General features: G+C 35.7%; 1 protein-coding gene across 5 annotated transcripts in view; it reads right to left on the bottom strand.

Annotated features, from left to right (window-relative positions):
- The window catches only part of NCKAP1 (NCK associated protein 1), a 63,248-nt gene extending 48,065 nt beyond the window's left edge, over positions 1 to 15,183 (bottom strand). The window contains exons 1-3 of one of the 5 annotated variants that reach the window (XM_087919846.1): positions 14,760 to 15,013; positions 7,141 to 7,158; positions 5,800 to 5,910 (exon numbers count right to left, since the gene is read on the bottom strand). In XM_087919846.1, coding sequence (XP_087775972.1) covers positions 5,800 to 5,910; positions 7,141 to 7,158; positions 14,760 to 14,867 — 237 coding nt within the window. In that variant the 5' untranslated portion in view covers positions 14,868 to 15,013. Of the gene's footprint in view, positions 1 to 5,799; positions 5,911 to 7,140; positions 7,159 to 14,759 lie in introns of those variants that run through there. The other 4 variants (XM_087919844.1, XM_026696948.2, XM_026696946.2 and 1 more) reach the window with 4 other exon arrangements.
- Positions 15,184 to 17,108: the final 1,925 nt, after the last annotated feature.

The raw sequence follows: 17,108 nt of genomic DNA, 5'->3' as shown, positions 1-17,108 counted from the left end.
AGAAAATAGCACTGCTGAGCCAAACTCTTTGAAAGAGCTCTATATAATTTGTGGAAGACTTTCTCCTTTAATCATTAATAAAATAGTGCTCCCCACCCCAAAAATCTTGAATGGCTCCTCCATAGACATATGTTTTCCCTAGTGAAATAGTTATGCATCAAATGTATGGAAAAACAGCTGGGAACTACTTAGTAAGCAGTCACATGACCCTGGCAAAGGAAGTGGCTGTTAAAAGCACTTTGGCATTCCGCTCTCAAAGGACTGGAGCAGAAAGCTACAGAAAGTATGCTCCAGTCAGCAAATATAAATGGGAGACAATCATATAGATATGGACCAGTCCCATTTAATAATCTAATAGATTGAATTGATATAACTCAAGCAGTAGTTATGTGCCTTAATTGTAGCATCCACCATGAAAAATATACCAACCACTCAGCATAATCATATTCCTTAACCAATCCTAGGCAATACATTTAAACATTGTGTAATGATTATCTCGGTGAAATAAAATCCGTTGTTAAAGTGTAATTTAAGTTTACTCTTGAATAACAAGAATGGTTAACTTTATGATTTACTTCAGTTAAAGCACTACAAAGTAAACAAAAATATTTTAATAATTTTTACATTGTGAAAATCTCTTGGAAGGTATTTGTATCATGTGGAACCACATACCAGTACTCACTGCTTCTAAAGCAACTGCCCTTTTTTTCCAATTATGCCCAGTTGCTTAGTCTGTTCCTATTTGTCTTTGGGCATAGCAACTTTGTTAGAAAAAAGTGATCTTTTAAAAAAGATTTTCTTCCTTAATATGAACAGCCATCCTTCATATATACTCCGTATACTACAAAACATTTATTTGGAAAGTTTTGCATAGCCCTAAAATATATTTAATTCTTCTTATAAGTATTATTAAGCATTGTGCAGAAATCAATAATAATTGTTTTTCTTACTGCAGAGTTAATTACTGTAAAGTGCTAGTATATAAAAGAAAAAATACTTTCATTTTATTGCTATAATAAAAAATTTCAATATTTTTTCCATTGTTATTGTAATATGCTGACTCTGTAAATTGTTAAAGAGGGCTGTAAAGCACTGTGAAGTGGTATATAAATCTAAGTATAAATCTAAATCTTTTTCAAGTCTTATCAGTTAGTTTTTTAGTAATTTATTGCCAACAAGTAGCCAAAAGGCAAGAGATTCCTGAGTGAATACATTTCTGATTATAATAATGGAATAACAGTAGACTATATCAATTAAAACTATTCAATGACCAAAGCTGCAGAATGGCGAGGGGGGGAATTCACTACTAAGAAATGGAATGTAGTTTTCCCTCAATCGTATCTACAAATCAGATTTCTTAGTGCTACTAAGTCTACAGAAGAGAAAAGCAGATCTCCACTACTTTATTTAGCAAAGAGGTAAATCTGTATAATTCTGTTTTAACATTATTCTGAAACAACATTTCTGCTATTTTATTTGGAAAGTTGCCAATTCACTTAAACACTATTCTGAAATAGCGTTAAGAGTATGGTTTACATATAGCAGCTGTAATTTCCCTCACACACTATCCAGAAAATAAAATATCTGAACTGTGCTTTTGTTGTCTATTTTGCAGTCTTCCTAGATTAGTTTCATTCCTCTTGAAATAAGAGATTGTCTAAAAAAATTTAGTCTCGCAGTTTCAGTTATTCCAGTTTCAGAATCTACTATATGTGCTTGTCCAATTGTGATAGTGTCTTGTTTTCCTGTTCTCTGGGGTTATCCTGATCTGATGTTTATTTCATATTTTTTGATCTTAAGAGATGTCCAAATGGTATGTGGGAAGAGAGGCACACAAATCTGTTCAGAAAGTTTTAGCTAGAGACCATAAGACATCTTCTCCCTGCTGACCATAGACTTGCTGAAAGGGGTTAGCAGCAAAGCCAGACTGAAAAACCAGGATACCCTCATTTGATAGGATCTCAGAACAGAGGCAACAGAGACACGATATGCTGGCATTGTTTCATGCCAACCAAAGGATCAGCAGATAGCATTTTATTTCAACAGCGGACCAAGCCTCATAGAAATGCTACTACAATAACATTCCCTTTTTGTCATCATTTTTTCATTTGAATTACAAAAAGGAGCAGAAATTCTGTCTAATTTATACTTTATGACATATTTTTGTGCATTCAAGATAGGAATATTAAACGACTGCTTTTTGTATACTTGGGGAAAAATTTTTAAACAAAATTTAAAAGAAATGAGTTCTACTCCAACCATAGCATTCTATTTATTTAACACATAACTAAATGTACCTGTAATACAAAAAAAGTTTAATCTCACTGTAAAAACTACAGGAAGCAAAAACAAAGCAAAAACAATTAGTTCCAAATTTTAAAACTTTTTTGGTGTAAGAATTTTACTTAATCACTACACCCAACTGCTATTCTCAATACATTAGATGCAATGCAAATCCAGTTTTGGCAACTTTTGCTGACTCTTGTGATTTTGTTCTTGTTGCAACATTTGTGTCTGATGCACAATACTAAGCAGGCAGAACATGTCTAATGCCACCTTAAAATTAGCTTTGAAGAATACTAAAATATAAAATAAAAATATATGCATACATACTGCCTATCTAAAAGCTTAGTTCTGATATTCAAATTTTTCTCTTTTGTTACAAAAGGAAAATCCAAACTAAAACTCTGCCTTTCTCTCCCTCAGTCTGGGGTTTTTCTATCTTAACTCAAATTATTCCTACACTCAAGATCAGTGCTTAACCTGGGAAACAGCTTAGACCAGGGGTCTCCAATCCTGGTAACTCTAAGACTTGTGGACTTCAACTCCCAGAAGTCTTCAGCCAACATGGCTGATTGAGGAATTCTAGGAGTTGGAGTCCACAAGTCTTCAACTGGCCAAGGTTAGAGACTCTTGGCTTAGACTCACTGCTTGTGCTCAAACAGCAGTGAAAGCCAAGGAGACCTTTACTTAAATGAACTTGGTAGCAATTGCATCCATTTTTAGAAGAGCTCTCCAGAAGGTCATATATGCCGTGGTCACCTCACAGTTGGAACTAATGCAATGCTCTCTACATGAAGGTGCACCTGAAGCCATTCATAAGCCATAGATGCAAGACCAAAGGTAGCTAAGAATGTGTTTTAGTATGCCCATGTGATATCACTGCTTCCATGAGCTACACTGGTTGTCTGTGAGATTCTGGGTACAATTTGTGGTATTGGCTATCACCTAGGAAGACCCTTATGGACAGGGCCAGTTTATCTGACGAACCTATCTCTCTCATGGTTTCTCCACATCTGGTAAGATTTGGCAGAGTTCATGTGCTCCAGATCTCCTTAATTAGAAATGACATCTAGGAAGACCTACAAACCATGGCTTGTCTAATATAGTACCAATATGTCGCCTGAAATGATATTCCCCGCCTCCAAGATCCATATAGTTTCCATCTCAATGATGTTTTAGAAGAGAACTATTATTTTTCCAGGCCTTGGGAATCAATCTTCAGTGCAGGAGTGGCCAGCCTTTGAGCAATCAGATCACAATTCAAATTCCTGATCTTCTCAGGACCACATGAGATCATACAATCACATGATGATCCCAATGGAAGAGGCATGGCTGGAATCTAGGATGCAAGCCATTCCCATTCCCATCTTAACCACCCATCCCCATCCTGGTCAAAGTTGCACAGGCCAAATCCACCTTATTTTTGCTATTAAATTTCAGCAGCATGGTCTTCAACTACAAGTGAATTACTTTGTGCCTATGTCATATGGAGACCAGACCATCAATGGTATCAGTGGGACATAAAAAAATGAGAAATATTCTGAATGAGTATTGAAGGAAACATGTTTACTTTCAGGCAAATTATGAGTTTGGGTTCGTGTAAACCCTACTTTTCCATTGGGTGATTAATAATCCTTTCATGGGTGGATGATGCTTTTCACCGTGAAAGTATACATACAGATTATGCCAAACCATTGCCTTTGAAAGTTACATATATTGTTGTGTCTTGCAAAACTACTTATTTGAAATGTTGTCAAGGTACAAGTTCATCATTCTTAAAGTACATCTATAGAAATCAGTGGGACTTTAGCTATAAATAACTTGTAAGCTTTGCTGATTTCCAATAGCTCTTCTCTAAACATAATTGCCTGGATGCAATTTGTAGCAAGTATAAAATATATCTGAAATAACATTTTACATATATTAATATTGCCAAGTGAGACCATAAAAAAGAATATAATTACTGAACTTAATAACTGCATCAGAAATAGGAAATTTCAAGCAGTCCTGCAAACTGTTCCATGCAGAAATCATGCAAGCCCATTACCTGCCTCCCCTTTCTACTTCTGAGAAGAAAAACAGATAGGTAAGACCATCTTCCTCCCAATTTTCCATTATAAAGGAATAAAAAATTAACCAACGGAGAGCTTTCTACATTTCTATCAGCATTCAACTAAGATTATAAATATCTTTAAAGCAGTGTAGGCTTATTTTATTGAACAAAAATTGATAATGTAGCAATAACACCACTGAATTAATTGAAATAAATCTAAAGGTAAGGAAGAGAACTGTAAAAGGCATCATTTGGGGGTATTTTATTCCATCCTGTTCACAATACTAAAAGAACAGAAATACTTTAGTTTTGCACAATTACCGAAATTGAGAACTGAGCCATTAGAAATACAGTATCATTGTGGGAGATGATTCTATTTATTTATTATATATCTAACCTACCTTTCAGCATCACCATAAAGTGGTTTATAAATCTGTAAAACAATATAAAAACATAACACATATCCTACCCCTACCCCCTATTCAGTATCTTTGAAGATGCTCTACTATCAAAACAAATCAAGAATTTTCAGAAAGTCAATGGATTAATGGAAGATGACATAATGGAATTGCCAGAGATGGTGAAATTGACAGTTTTGATGAAAGCTAAGACTCTGACAGATATTATTTCTACTTGAAAATCACTTTGGAGACTTGATGATTAGAATTATATGGGTTTATGAAAATAATGTAGACAATTGTCAATCTTAGATCAAGATTTTGTATATATTTTATTTGTATCTGTATGAAAAAAGTTGGAAAGCCTTTTCTGGTTTTGTTTTTTTTTGCACGTTTACTTTTTTCTGCTCTCCTTTTTGTTTACAGATTTTTTCTGCTTATCTTTTAAGTTAAAGTTATATAAAAAAGGAATTGTCAGAAAGTGCCATGGTATACTTTCTACCCTAGGTTATGATGAAATGACTAGTTTAATTAAGAGGCAGAAACCCATGTGAAACTTTCTTACAAATATATTTATTTCATTCAGTTTTCCTCTACAATTAATTTAAAAGAGCGATGGTTGTGCAGTACTTGAAAAGTATCTGCTAATACATCTAGTTGCAATTCTTTCAAAATACTTTTTAATTCTCCACTGAGTTTGAAACATCCCAAATAATACCCACAAAAAACCCTAATACACTCAAAAGGTTCCACTGAAATTCTATTCTCAAAAACTATTGTAACTACTTAGTATGGTCATATCCTAAATTAGATAATCTCCTAACCAAATATAAAAGTTTTAGAACATGGTAATATTTAATACAGAATGCTTCTATTATGTCATTAACAAAGTTACAACTATTTAATGATGTTTATTCATCTAATATAATTACTACAAAAAAAGTCAACCTCTGTCATAACTAATATTATGGAAATATCAATAAATTCCTAGCAATTGCATTAACAGAAATGATTAAAGGAAACATTTATGAAATTCAATTATTTATAGAATGTTTCATTACTTACATTATTGTTGCGTGTCTCTACAGCTGGAAATTTTCTGACTATGAATTTAACAGCTGATTCCAGATTTTTATCAACAAGATATGAAGGTTTAGCTTTTGGGTCTCCACAAGCCTATGGAAGAAAATAAAAGCAAGAAACTAAAGATATACTCTTTTCACCAAGGATTTATTATAAATAATCTGCAATCAAGAAACAGAAATATCTCTTTGGCTTCATAGTGAAGTGAAAAAAAATGAATGATTGTCACAGCTGGACAATGTAATGAGATACAGTACAGAAATGTTCACCTACTGGAAAAAAAGTGTATGGATATTTCAAAGCTGTTAATGCAGGACAGTAGTGAAGAGAAAAAGCAATCTTAAAAGAAATTGATATTTTCCTTCTATCAGAGGGTGAAGTAGGTTAATTTTTAATCGCCACCCAGAATTAGTGAAGCTAAACAACTAGCAAAAAACAAAAACAATCATGGGCTTATTACATTTTTATGTCTTATCTGAATCAAAGGAACAAGCAGCTTAATGTTAGCATCGGTCTGTCTACAATTTGAACAATCAACACTAGTGTGCATTTAAAGATAAATAAAAGCAAAAGTCCTAATGAAGTATGCCTATCTGTTTATCAAGGTTACCTTTAGGCACAAGTTTTGCACCTGCAGCCTCATTCTGACCTACAAACACACCACAAGCCCCACAGAATTATTTCTATCATAGAAATCAAATCTTAAATTGGGCTGGGGATCCAGCCATACTATTCTGAAATGTACTAATAAATATCAGTATGGTGGGTGGTAGGAAGAGTTCTCAATTTGATTAGTACTGATAATCTGCTTTAATTTAAAGAATTATACATTAATTTGGGTAACCTTAATTTTATCTAAACTTCCAATCATCTCAAATTTGTTAACATAGTAATGTTTAAATGGGTCCTTATGGGATTTTGTGATGACCCAGCTGGCCATCACTCAGCATAATGCAGTTATTATCCTTAACGGCTAAAGGTAAACCTTTTCTTAAAAGTACAATGTTTAAAATGAAGTCAATCTGGGAGAAGTGGTACATAGTAAACTATGCCCAGAATACATTTAGCAAATTCAAATTAACCATTCTGAAGAAACTTGTGCAGTAATTCTAATTTGGCGCCAATATTTTTTCTTCAACATAAAATTCTTGTGTAATCTGTCTCATGCAAATTGTAACATGCTGCACATTTCTATACAGTATAGTGAAAAGCCAGGATGGCAAGTTATTATTATTTACAGTTGTGAATAATAGAGAGAGAAATCATGGAAATATGAGGCTGATCTGAAAGCGGGCAGAGGGAAGGTGAAAAAGCTTTGCAAACCTTCCATACTTGTCCTTGCTGGGGAAGCATTGTAACGAAACAACAACAAAAAAGAGAAGATTACACATAAACAAAAGGTTTTTTTGGAATTCCCATTAACATCATGTTCAGAACTGCATACTAAAAGTATTAACAGAGTTAAAGCAAAATATTACTACTCACAGTCAACATGTTAACTATCTCCATTTACACAGAGGTTACTGAAAAGGTGTAAATCAGAATTTTCAATACAAACATGTCGCATGTCACATCCCAAAGTACCATTCTGAGGGACAAGGAAAGGGAATTAATAAATTGATAGATAGTGCAAGAAATTTTTGGGAAGAACTTTTAGTGAAAAATCTTACCTACCTGAAATAGAAATAAGAGCCAAGAACTGGGGGTGGGGGGGGGGTGGAATCCCAATCATTATAGCAGATTTATAATGTTTATTGGAAATAATCTGCCATAAGAACTTCATGAAGGTATTTAATATCAGGTGAGATTGTCTCTAAACAGGTAGTCAATATGCCTGTTTCATATACAGAAGATAAATGCTATTTGTTTTAAAATCAACTACAGGTAGTTCTCAACTTACAACCATGTCCAAAATTTCTATTACTAAGCAAGACAATGGTTAAGTGAATTGTGCAAACCACTTCTGAAATTCAGTACAGTTTAAAAATATGTTTGTAGTAAGGCTTGTGGTTCTACTATGGTTTAAAAAAATCAGAACCAAGAAGCTTGACTTATTCAGCTACCAGTCACATCTTAAGCATCCCCTGGTAGGCTAATGACAAAAACTATTTGTAGAAAAAGCTTATCATTTAGAAAACAAGGCCCATAAGATATCTAAGGGCTTAGATCTAAGATATCTCATGTTGTTCCATTAAAACATTGTTTATATATCATGCAAAGAAGCATTTTAATTAACAACTCAGGAAATAGCATTTTAAAATTATCTTTATTACAAAGGAAAAATTGTCTTTTCTAGCAAAGTCTGAATCATTACTGTTCTGAAGCCAGTGTGTTTCATTCTGTAGGATTAACAATTGCTGTATTTCTTTAGTTCATACAATCAGGCAAGAAATGCTGGAATATCAAAACCACAGAAGTGCCTCCTAATAAAGATTTCACACTATCTGCATCCCAAGCATACAGGCTGGTACAAACAGCTCTTTTGCAAATATAACTTTTAAACCTTCAGACACTGTTTTGAATTTAAAAGGCAACTGAGCTTAACATATTTCAGAGAAAACTGCAACATCAGTCCATGCCTATTATTCACCAACTTTTCCTAAACCTTTATTGAATACTGTAGCTTTCAGCAAGTGAGGAGATATTCAGGAGATATCAGGAGATATTTTTGCATGTTGATCAAGTTATGCATTTATTTCTATATTTATTTTATTCCACTTTTAATATTTTTATAAATAACTCAAGGCAGTGAACATACCCAATACTCATTCTTCCTAATAATCCTTCCTCCTCCTGTTTTGTCCTTAAGAACTCTGAATTGAGTTGAGTTGAACGGAGTATGTGCGACTGGACCAAAATCAGACTTTCAGCTCTAAGACAGGACTAAAAATCAAGGCCTCTCAGTTTCTAACTTGGTTCTTTAATCACTAGACCAATTACACATTGTGCTAAGGCTAAGCTATAATATGATTCGTTTGGTTTTGTCTCTCAGGTTTGGTTCACAAAGTATGGATTCTAATTGAATATATGCAAAATGACAGCTCATTAAATCATGGGTCAGCACAACCCATTATGGGATTATATTTTAGAGCGAAACCCTAAGGTGTCCAAATCAGGAGCAACTAAGGTCTCTGAGAAATCTATTAACCAAAAGTATCTACTAACTTTTAGCTCCTATAACAAAACTTTCAGAAATAAACAAATTTACATTAAAGAAATGGCTTGAAGGAAAGATTCCTTCCAGGTAGAAGCAACATTTATGGTATTGCTGGATCCAAGATTAATACTGCATTGAGACAGGTGAACATGGAGAATGATAATGCTAAAAAAAATATATCTATATCTACATTTTTCAAATTATTTAATGTGTATACACATATTCAGATTCTACTTGGGTTCTAAAAATGTACTATGTACTACCAACTTCATATTTTAATTCACTTATAGACTAGATAATAACAGTTGCAAAATAAGTCTCACTAGTAATTCTGTTTCCCATCTGATTGTTATAACTCAGCAATAGTTTGCAAAATTGCTGAAATAAAAGTACTTAAAATTATGGATTGCATGGGACAAAAAGTTAATCTCATTTACACTGTATGTATCCTAAACCAGACTTTTAAAACATTTCTAACATACCTATGATCAGGTTTACCCACAATACTAAGCCATAATAGTAATATACTAATACAAAAAAACAAACCACATTTATAATTTATTATTATGCAGGTTATTTAAAACCTAAACTATAAACTGTGAATCTACAGAATCATATTTCACCTGCTCTATGCCTGGAATATTTGCCTGGAATATTATTTAGAAGCAGGAAATTCAGTACCAATTAATAAATCAGGAAAGCACGATTGCTCTGGTTCAGACATTCTTGAGAATTTCGGCTTCATGCAAGTTACAACCATTCTCAAGATCTCAGAGATGAGAATAAAAAATATACACCTATAGTTTCATAAACTATGATGTACGAGGCCTGAGATAATAATCTAAATGCAACCATAGCACTGCTCGTCTTTCAGATAAAGTTAATGCAAAAATAGGAACAACTTTCCTCTTCTACCAAATAAGAAAGCACATAGTACTAAATTACTAAAGTTCTTTCTGATAATTAACTCCAATAATTAATTCAAATATTCTAAATCAGAAGTGGAGCATCCTGATCTTAATCTCAATCACCAACATTTATTGCCCCTTCCCATTATTAGCTGTTGTTTCAAGACACCAATAAACTTTTAAACATTTGTATGTCTTTTCTTTTTCCTAAATGAAGGACAAGTAAAAGCAGTTTCGCCTGGTTCCTGAGTGCTCAGAGAGAGATGCTCACCAAAGGCACTTAACAGTTGTGACTGAGAAATCAGGAAATACAGAAACTGGCTCTATCCATTGTCATCACTTGGGCTCAGAAGACAATTTGGGGGAACAATCTGACTATTGGTCACATCCTGTTTCCTACCACTGACAAAAAGTTTCTGAATAGTTATTCATTTTTTTAACTACAAGTATTGTTCTGCTTTTAACAGAATGCTATCAGAAAAGAAAGGTTGCTTCTTCAACACTCATATTGCCCCAGAAAATAGACAAGTATAAAGTGGGCACTAGATAAAAAAACTGAGTATTTCAGCTGCTTTTTGAGTTAACCTAGTTCTAGCGACTTGTATCAAAAAAAGAGAAGAGGGAGAAAAAGGATGCATATATTAATCATAGAAAAACTATTCTAGCCATTTTCCAAATTTAATCAGAGAAGTTACACTTTCCAGCAAAAAATAATTTGGTTTCAAAATGCTTAACTTCAGTGGGGATGCACCAACTGTTACCACTGATAGCCTTAACTTCTGCTTTTCTGTTTAAAACAGCCAATTCATCTAACCACAATACCACATATTGCCTGACAAACTTTTGTAATCTTAATGAAACAAAAAATCAACTTGAATATCATTAGAAGCAAGAATTGTGGTTTGTTGTGATCTAACAAACATGCTAGTGCTTTTACTTTCCTCCTCTAGCCTGGTAGAAACTCTAAACAAGACTCTTGTTTTACACCAAAACTCAAATCTATGACTTTTACCCTCCTAAAAAGCCAGAAGCCCAGAACAAAACCTGGTTTTAGATTTCGGCTTTATCATAAAAGTTAAATAGGGATCACAGGGATTCCAGTTTGGAAGCATCATTAATCAATCGATCCATAGATGGTTTCCTGGTTACTTCTCTCACTGATTATAATAACAAAGTAAAAATAAATTAGATAGGATACACTTGAACACTTGTTTATTCCTGGATAAATGGAAGAAGACTGTCATGGCAAAAGATGATATATGAAAAAAAGATCCCTGGAAAACTACAAGACTCCTTTCATATGCAGATATTTTCCTGAATAAAGGATTTGCAACAAATGAAAAATAGCAGCCTGCACTGTTTAGAATCTCATCCATTCTGTTCTACCAGATCATATCACCCCAAACCAATGAGGAACAACGGCTTTAATCAGTAGTTCTACAGTTACCATAGTGATGAGCACTGTATAAAATCTAGATACAAAATTGCAATTAGCATTTCTGCAAAGGAAAATTGGCAGGTGAATGTACCAAGCCCAGCTGTTTATAATGTCTATTATTTTTTTATTCAACAGCTGATGAATACAACTGTCTCAACTAAAGTATGGTTGGCTAGTTTGAGGCTATTTGAGTAATGGGAACCTGATACTGTAATTTACAAATCAGTGTATTGTACAAATCCAGAAAACTGGATTTGAGTACACCATGGTTCTGTTAATCTGAATGCAAATATCGTAATAGTGGAGAATTGGATTTTATAATTTTAGTTGAACTGCTTTGAAGTTTTAGGGGTGACAGCAGAGAGGAGCAAAAGATAATGTCATGATATCACTTATGTACTACCATCAGACATCCTTCTGTGGCTGTTTATATAATTACTTCATTTGAATAATATACATATTTTTGCTATGGTTTGTAACGGATGCCTATGTGAAGTTATTGATCAAAGGTAATCAAGGTGGAATTGGAAGATATTCACTAAAGTTTTGAAATTCTTGGGAGGGATGCTATTCCTTCAAGGAGAAAAAGCAGACTGTCAAACTTCCACTTTCAGTTCAAGCAGTATTTAAGAGCTATATAGGTAATCCACGTTATCAGGTGACTTGAGATCTAGATATGCATGGGTTGCCTATTATTTTATTTTATTTGTCAATTGCTTACAAGATAATAGGTATAAGTAAAAACATAGTTATGAATACATGGATACATACAAGAAAAATAAAACAAATACTAAAAATGGTGGACAGTGTACTCCTTCCTCTAGCTACTGAACTGCTGAAGCCACACAATGCTTTCAAGGAGCCGCTGAAGCTGCACATTTTTAAAATACAGCCTGTTTTTAGCAGTTCCAGAAAGCATTACATGGCTTTAGCATTTTGTTGGCTCAAGGAAGGACAATGCCACTAGCCATTTTAGTAGTAGGCTGCCCATTTGTAAGTACAAGTTCTGACTTACATACAAATTTGAGTGTTATGAATAGAATATCTTTTTAACCTAGGGACTGCCTCCATGTATATTTTGTGAACTTGGAGATGCTATAATAGTCAAACAAATCACTATTTTGATAACTAAGGAACTTTTAATATTTGAAAGCCGTTCCATGGATAAGTTTACCATGATTACTAACCTTTCTCAGATTTGGGGAGGGGGGTTAAGAAACCAGTAGGTTTTTTAAAAAGGCCTTTTTGAGGCTGGATTTTTAGAAGCTACTCTTATGATACGTGATCTATGAAGTTACCATAACAAGTATAAATTGGCAGTATTTCCTACCTAATGAAGACTCATTAGCACGTTTTTATGATCCTTCGTAAAATGAAACACATATTCTTCTGATTTGTCTTATGTAGACAGACATTTATAAAGAGAATCTTATGGTCAATGAAGAAAGGATCTGTATGTTCAATTTGACTGTTATATTTCAATGGCTATGGTTAACAATATAATGAGGTATCAATCTTTCCAGTGCTTTCCTAGAAATATATCCTTTGAAATGTAGAGCTGTACTCCTGATATTAGCATTTAAAATGGTATTATGATCCAGCAATGTTAGCACCCATTTTAGATGCTAATACAGGTAGCCCTCGACTTACAATCATTTATTTAGTGACCATGCTTAGTTACGATGGCACTGAAAAAGTGACATATGGCTGCTTTTCACACCATTGTGACATCCCCGTAGTCAGGTGATTAAAATTCACTTGGTAACTGGCATATATTTATATTTATGATGGATACATTTTCTGACAAGTAAAGTCAAGGGGGAAGCCAGATTCACTTATGACCACCATTCACAACCACAATTGCAGGGATTTTCTTAATAGCATGGCAAGAAAGATTGCAAAATGGAGCTATCATGTAACTGTCTTCCTTTGCAGGGGAAATTTTGAGCTCAATTGTGGTCATAAGTGGAGGACTACCTGTAGTATTAAGTGATAATCAGAAATTAGCCATCAGGACATCATTTAAGCTTTTTTTCCCCCCAATCCCACTTTTAAAGACTAGAAGTCTTTTAACTAAGTTATCAGAGAATTCAAGGGCTCTGACAATACAAACATTTACAGGAATAACATAATGGAACATCTATAAAGTTGTCACAGTATGACATGGGGGGAAATCCATCTAACAACGACCACAATTCTAAGTACTTTCTTATTGAAAGCAAAAGCTTTTATATCAGTGTTATATCACATAGCAATTTTTATAGCTAAGATGCCCCAGTACTTTTACACATATATTTTAGTGTCTGTTCACATAATGAGGATCTAATATCATCATTCAAAGCAAAGCAAAAACCACTTATTTTCCAATTACATTTTAATAAGTCTTAGCAGGAAACTCTCAGAACACACCATCAGAACGAACAGAATTACATATTGAATTTTGTAGCATGTTAATGCTGCAAGTTGGTAGTCAAATATCAGCAAATCAATATTTAAAGCACGGTCTGTCAAGAATCCCACTTCTCTTCCTTTATGATCAGCCCACAGTGCCTCCCCCTCTGGCTAGCAATGGGTGGGTGGGGGGAGCTGTTACTAAATCCTAACATAAAAATGTTTACTAAGCAGCGAATCTGCCATCTTTCCAATGAGCATTTTACGTCAAACAATAACGACACGGAGCAACCAGCAATGAACGTAATACTTTTATTACAATTTGGGCAACAAGAGTACGAGACCGAGGAGAAAAGTGCAGGTATTACATATCCAGTTTGAGATCTCTCCCCATACAGAAACGTAGGCGTACACGCAAACATGCATGCATACATACATACAAACACACACGAAATGCTAGCCACTTCACAGGATTTCGGAAAAGAGTGGCGAAAACATTCCCTCTCTCCAACGTATCTTTTATCACTACTTCCATAGGGCAAATGAGATAAACCCAGAAAGATGCATCCGGCCCAATTCCGGTTTGTATCCTCCCTTTCTTTCTCTTCCTCTCCACTCACTCTTTGCGTAAAGGAAATGGGAATTTAATAAAAACCCGGGTCGGTTTCCTTTTGCATTCCGGGCCTCCGCCCCGGAGCAAAATCAGTCCCCACACCTTGCAGGCCTTGCTGAGTAAGAAGCAGCCACGGGGTTGGGAAGAAAGGCCCGGTAGGTGGGGAGCGGGAAAAGAGAGAGAGAGAGAGAGAGAGACTTCGCCCCCGGTGCTACGGCCGCCTCTTTTCCTCCCTCGCCCCTCCAAGCTGCCGGGAAATGCTCCTTGCGCGCGGCCTACGGCTCGCACCTTCCCAAAGCCAGGCCGGAAATTCCCACAGCTGGCGGTATAAGGTAGTGTGGAGCGAGGCTCGCTCCCCTCCGGCCGCTGCTGAGCCCCAGGCCCGCTTGTCCCCGCACGGCTTCGCCCTCCCTCCCCACAGACGGGCCCGCGCACCTTCTTAATGTTGTAGAGGCGAGTCAGCATGCCGACGCCGCGGTCGTTGAGGATGGTCAGCTTCTCGGCCAGCTTCTGCTGGCTGGGCTGCAGCACCGAGCGCGACATCCTGGGAGAAGAGAGGAGAGGCGGCCGAGGCTGCGGCTGCTTGCGGGGAAAGCGGCTCGGCGCTGCCCTGATGGATTCCCCCCCCCTCTCCTGCCTCCGCCAACCCCCGCCCGTTAAGCAGCCCGGGCCGCGCTCACAGCGCCTCCATCTCCCCCGCTCACTCCGGCCGCCTCCGCCACCCGCGCCGTTTCCCCCCCCACCCCCCACGGGCGCTCCTCCCAATCTGGGTCTTTGCTAGGCGTGGCGGCGGCGGCAGCAGCAAGGGAGACTCTCTCGCCCGGCCGCTGCCCACAGAGAGGCCGGGCTCCTCCGCCCCACGTGATGCGCCTCTCTGCTGCCCCTCCGGGGTGGGAACCCGGCAGAGGAGCTTCCATTTCGTTGGCGCGCGAGAAGAGGAATAATAATAATAATAATAATAATAATAATAATAATAATAATAATAATAATAATAATAATAATAATAATAACAACAACTACTACTATGCGGTACCTGGAGACAGCAGAAGAGAAGAACAAGAAGTGGGGAAATCACAAAATGCCAAGACCTGCAAAGAGAAGGAGAACGACCGGGGGGAAAAGAAAGCAAAGATAGGACCAGTAGTAATCGGCACCTGGGGTGCAATTCCAGAACATCTGGAGCACCATATGAATACCGTCGGTATTGACAAAATCACCGTCACTCCATTTCAAAAGGCAGTTTTACTGGGAACAACTTACATCCTACAACCCCTATACTTTTACCACTATTAAAATCTATCTATCTCAGGTCTTTGGGAAGGACTTGATAGATGGATAAAAATGCCAATCCAGTATAAACGGCTGGCTGGCTGTGTGATGAACCATAATAATAATTACTGCCATGATTGGCTGTAAAAATCTGGAGGACAGAGAGAGCAGCAATTTTAACTCAAGATAAATTGGGGGTTTTTTTGCAGCCCAGATTTGGTTGCTGTGGTAGTAATAGTAGCAAATCTTAAATCCTTCAGCATGTCCTGAAGTTGGGAGGCACAGATTACCTTTTTCAATAAATTCTCCATAATAATAATTTAGGTTACTAACCCTCTTTTTCAATCTCCTTCCACTGCTGGGTTTTTTCCAGCAGTATTTTTTTTAAAACAAATTTTATTAATTTTCAAAGACAATACACAAACAATCCAAACATAAAACATAAAAAACATAAAACATCTTTTCTGAAAGCTGCTTAGTCCCGGGTTACATCTCTTCATACAGACACAAATTCAAATTCATGTTCATTTTATATATCATTCCATATCTTATTACCATTTTACATTCTCTATATAGCTTCTCCTGTCTTTTAACTTTCTTAGTTTTATTTATTTATCTCATCTCAGTTCAGATCATTATGCTTATTATTCTTTGTCTGTTCTGTTTCCAGCTATCTATTTATCTTTTCTCTTTAAACAAAATTTCTCCTGTACACTAATTGGAGTATGACGCCTTTATCTCTTTCCCCTAAATAACAGTATAGTACATAACTTCCATTTGGATTCTGCTTAGTGCATTCTAAAGTTACACATTATATTTTAAAGAAAAAAAATTATAAATATGTAATATATTTAAAACAACCATCCATAGCAATTCAAATCTATCATTAATATTAATATTCATTTGAATCTTAAACATTTTACACATTACTTTTCAATTGAATAGCATGCTTTTATGGGAACACTTATAAACTTTCCATAATTATTTCCCCCCCACTTCACATCACTTATATTTTAAAAACATTGCATCACCATTCCTTCCTACTTCAATTTTCTCATTTATTTCATTGCCTGCCTTTTATTCACAAAAATTTCACTTAAGTTACACTGAATATTTTATCCCACTTTTTAATCACATGTTTCCAATTTTCTAACATTATTTCTAAGTACAAATATAACAATACAGTCTTATGTACCTTTGCAGAATCCCCTTAATTAAGTTTTTTTACCCATTATCTCTAAATGAATTTTGTTTCTTTACATCTTGCTCCACACCATTGAAGCTTCTCATCCCTTCCTTCCTCCCTTGCTTCTTCTTCTCCCTGCCCTTTTTACCCCCTTGTCTCTCCACCTCCCTTTCCCTCTTCTGTATTCTCCCTTTCTGTTGTTTTCTAACATTATATCCACTTTTCATCTTATTTTTCTCTTTTTTGGTTGTTTTTTTTTAAATCTTAAAGTCTCCTTTTTCTTTTCCTCCTTTTCCCTTTCTTCCCCAAGTACTTGTTCATCAAAGATG

Source organism: Pseudonaja textilis, chromosome 1, assembly GCF_049901715.1.
Source record: "Pseudonaja textilis isolate UNSWEBS1 chromosome 1, rPseTex1.2, whole genome shotgun sequence".
NCBI lineage: Eukaryota > Metazoa > Chordata > Lepidosauria > Squamata > Elapidae > Pseudonaja > Pseudonaja textilis.
The sequence above is the reverse complement of the archived record's forward strand: the minus strand, read 5'-3'. Positions and strand labels throughout refer to the sequence as shown.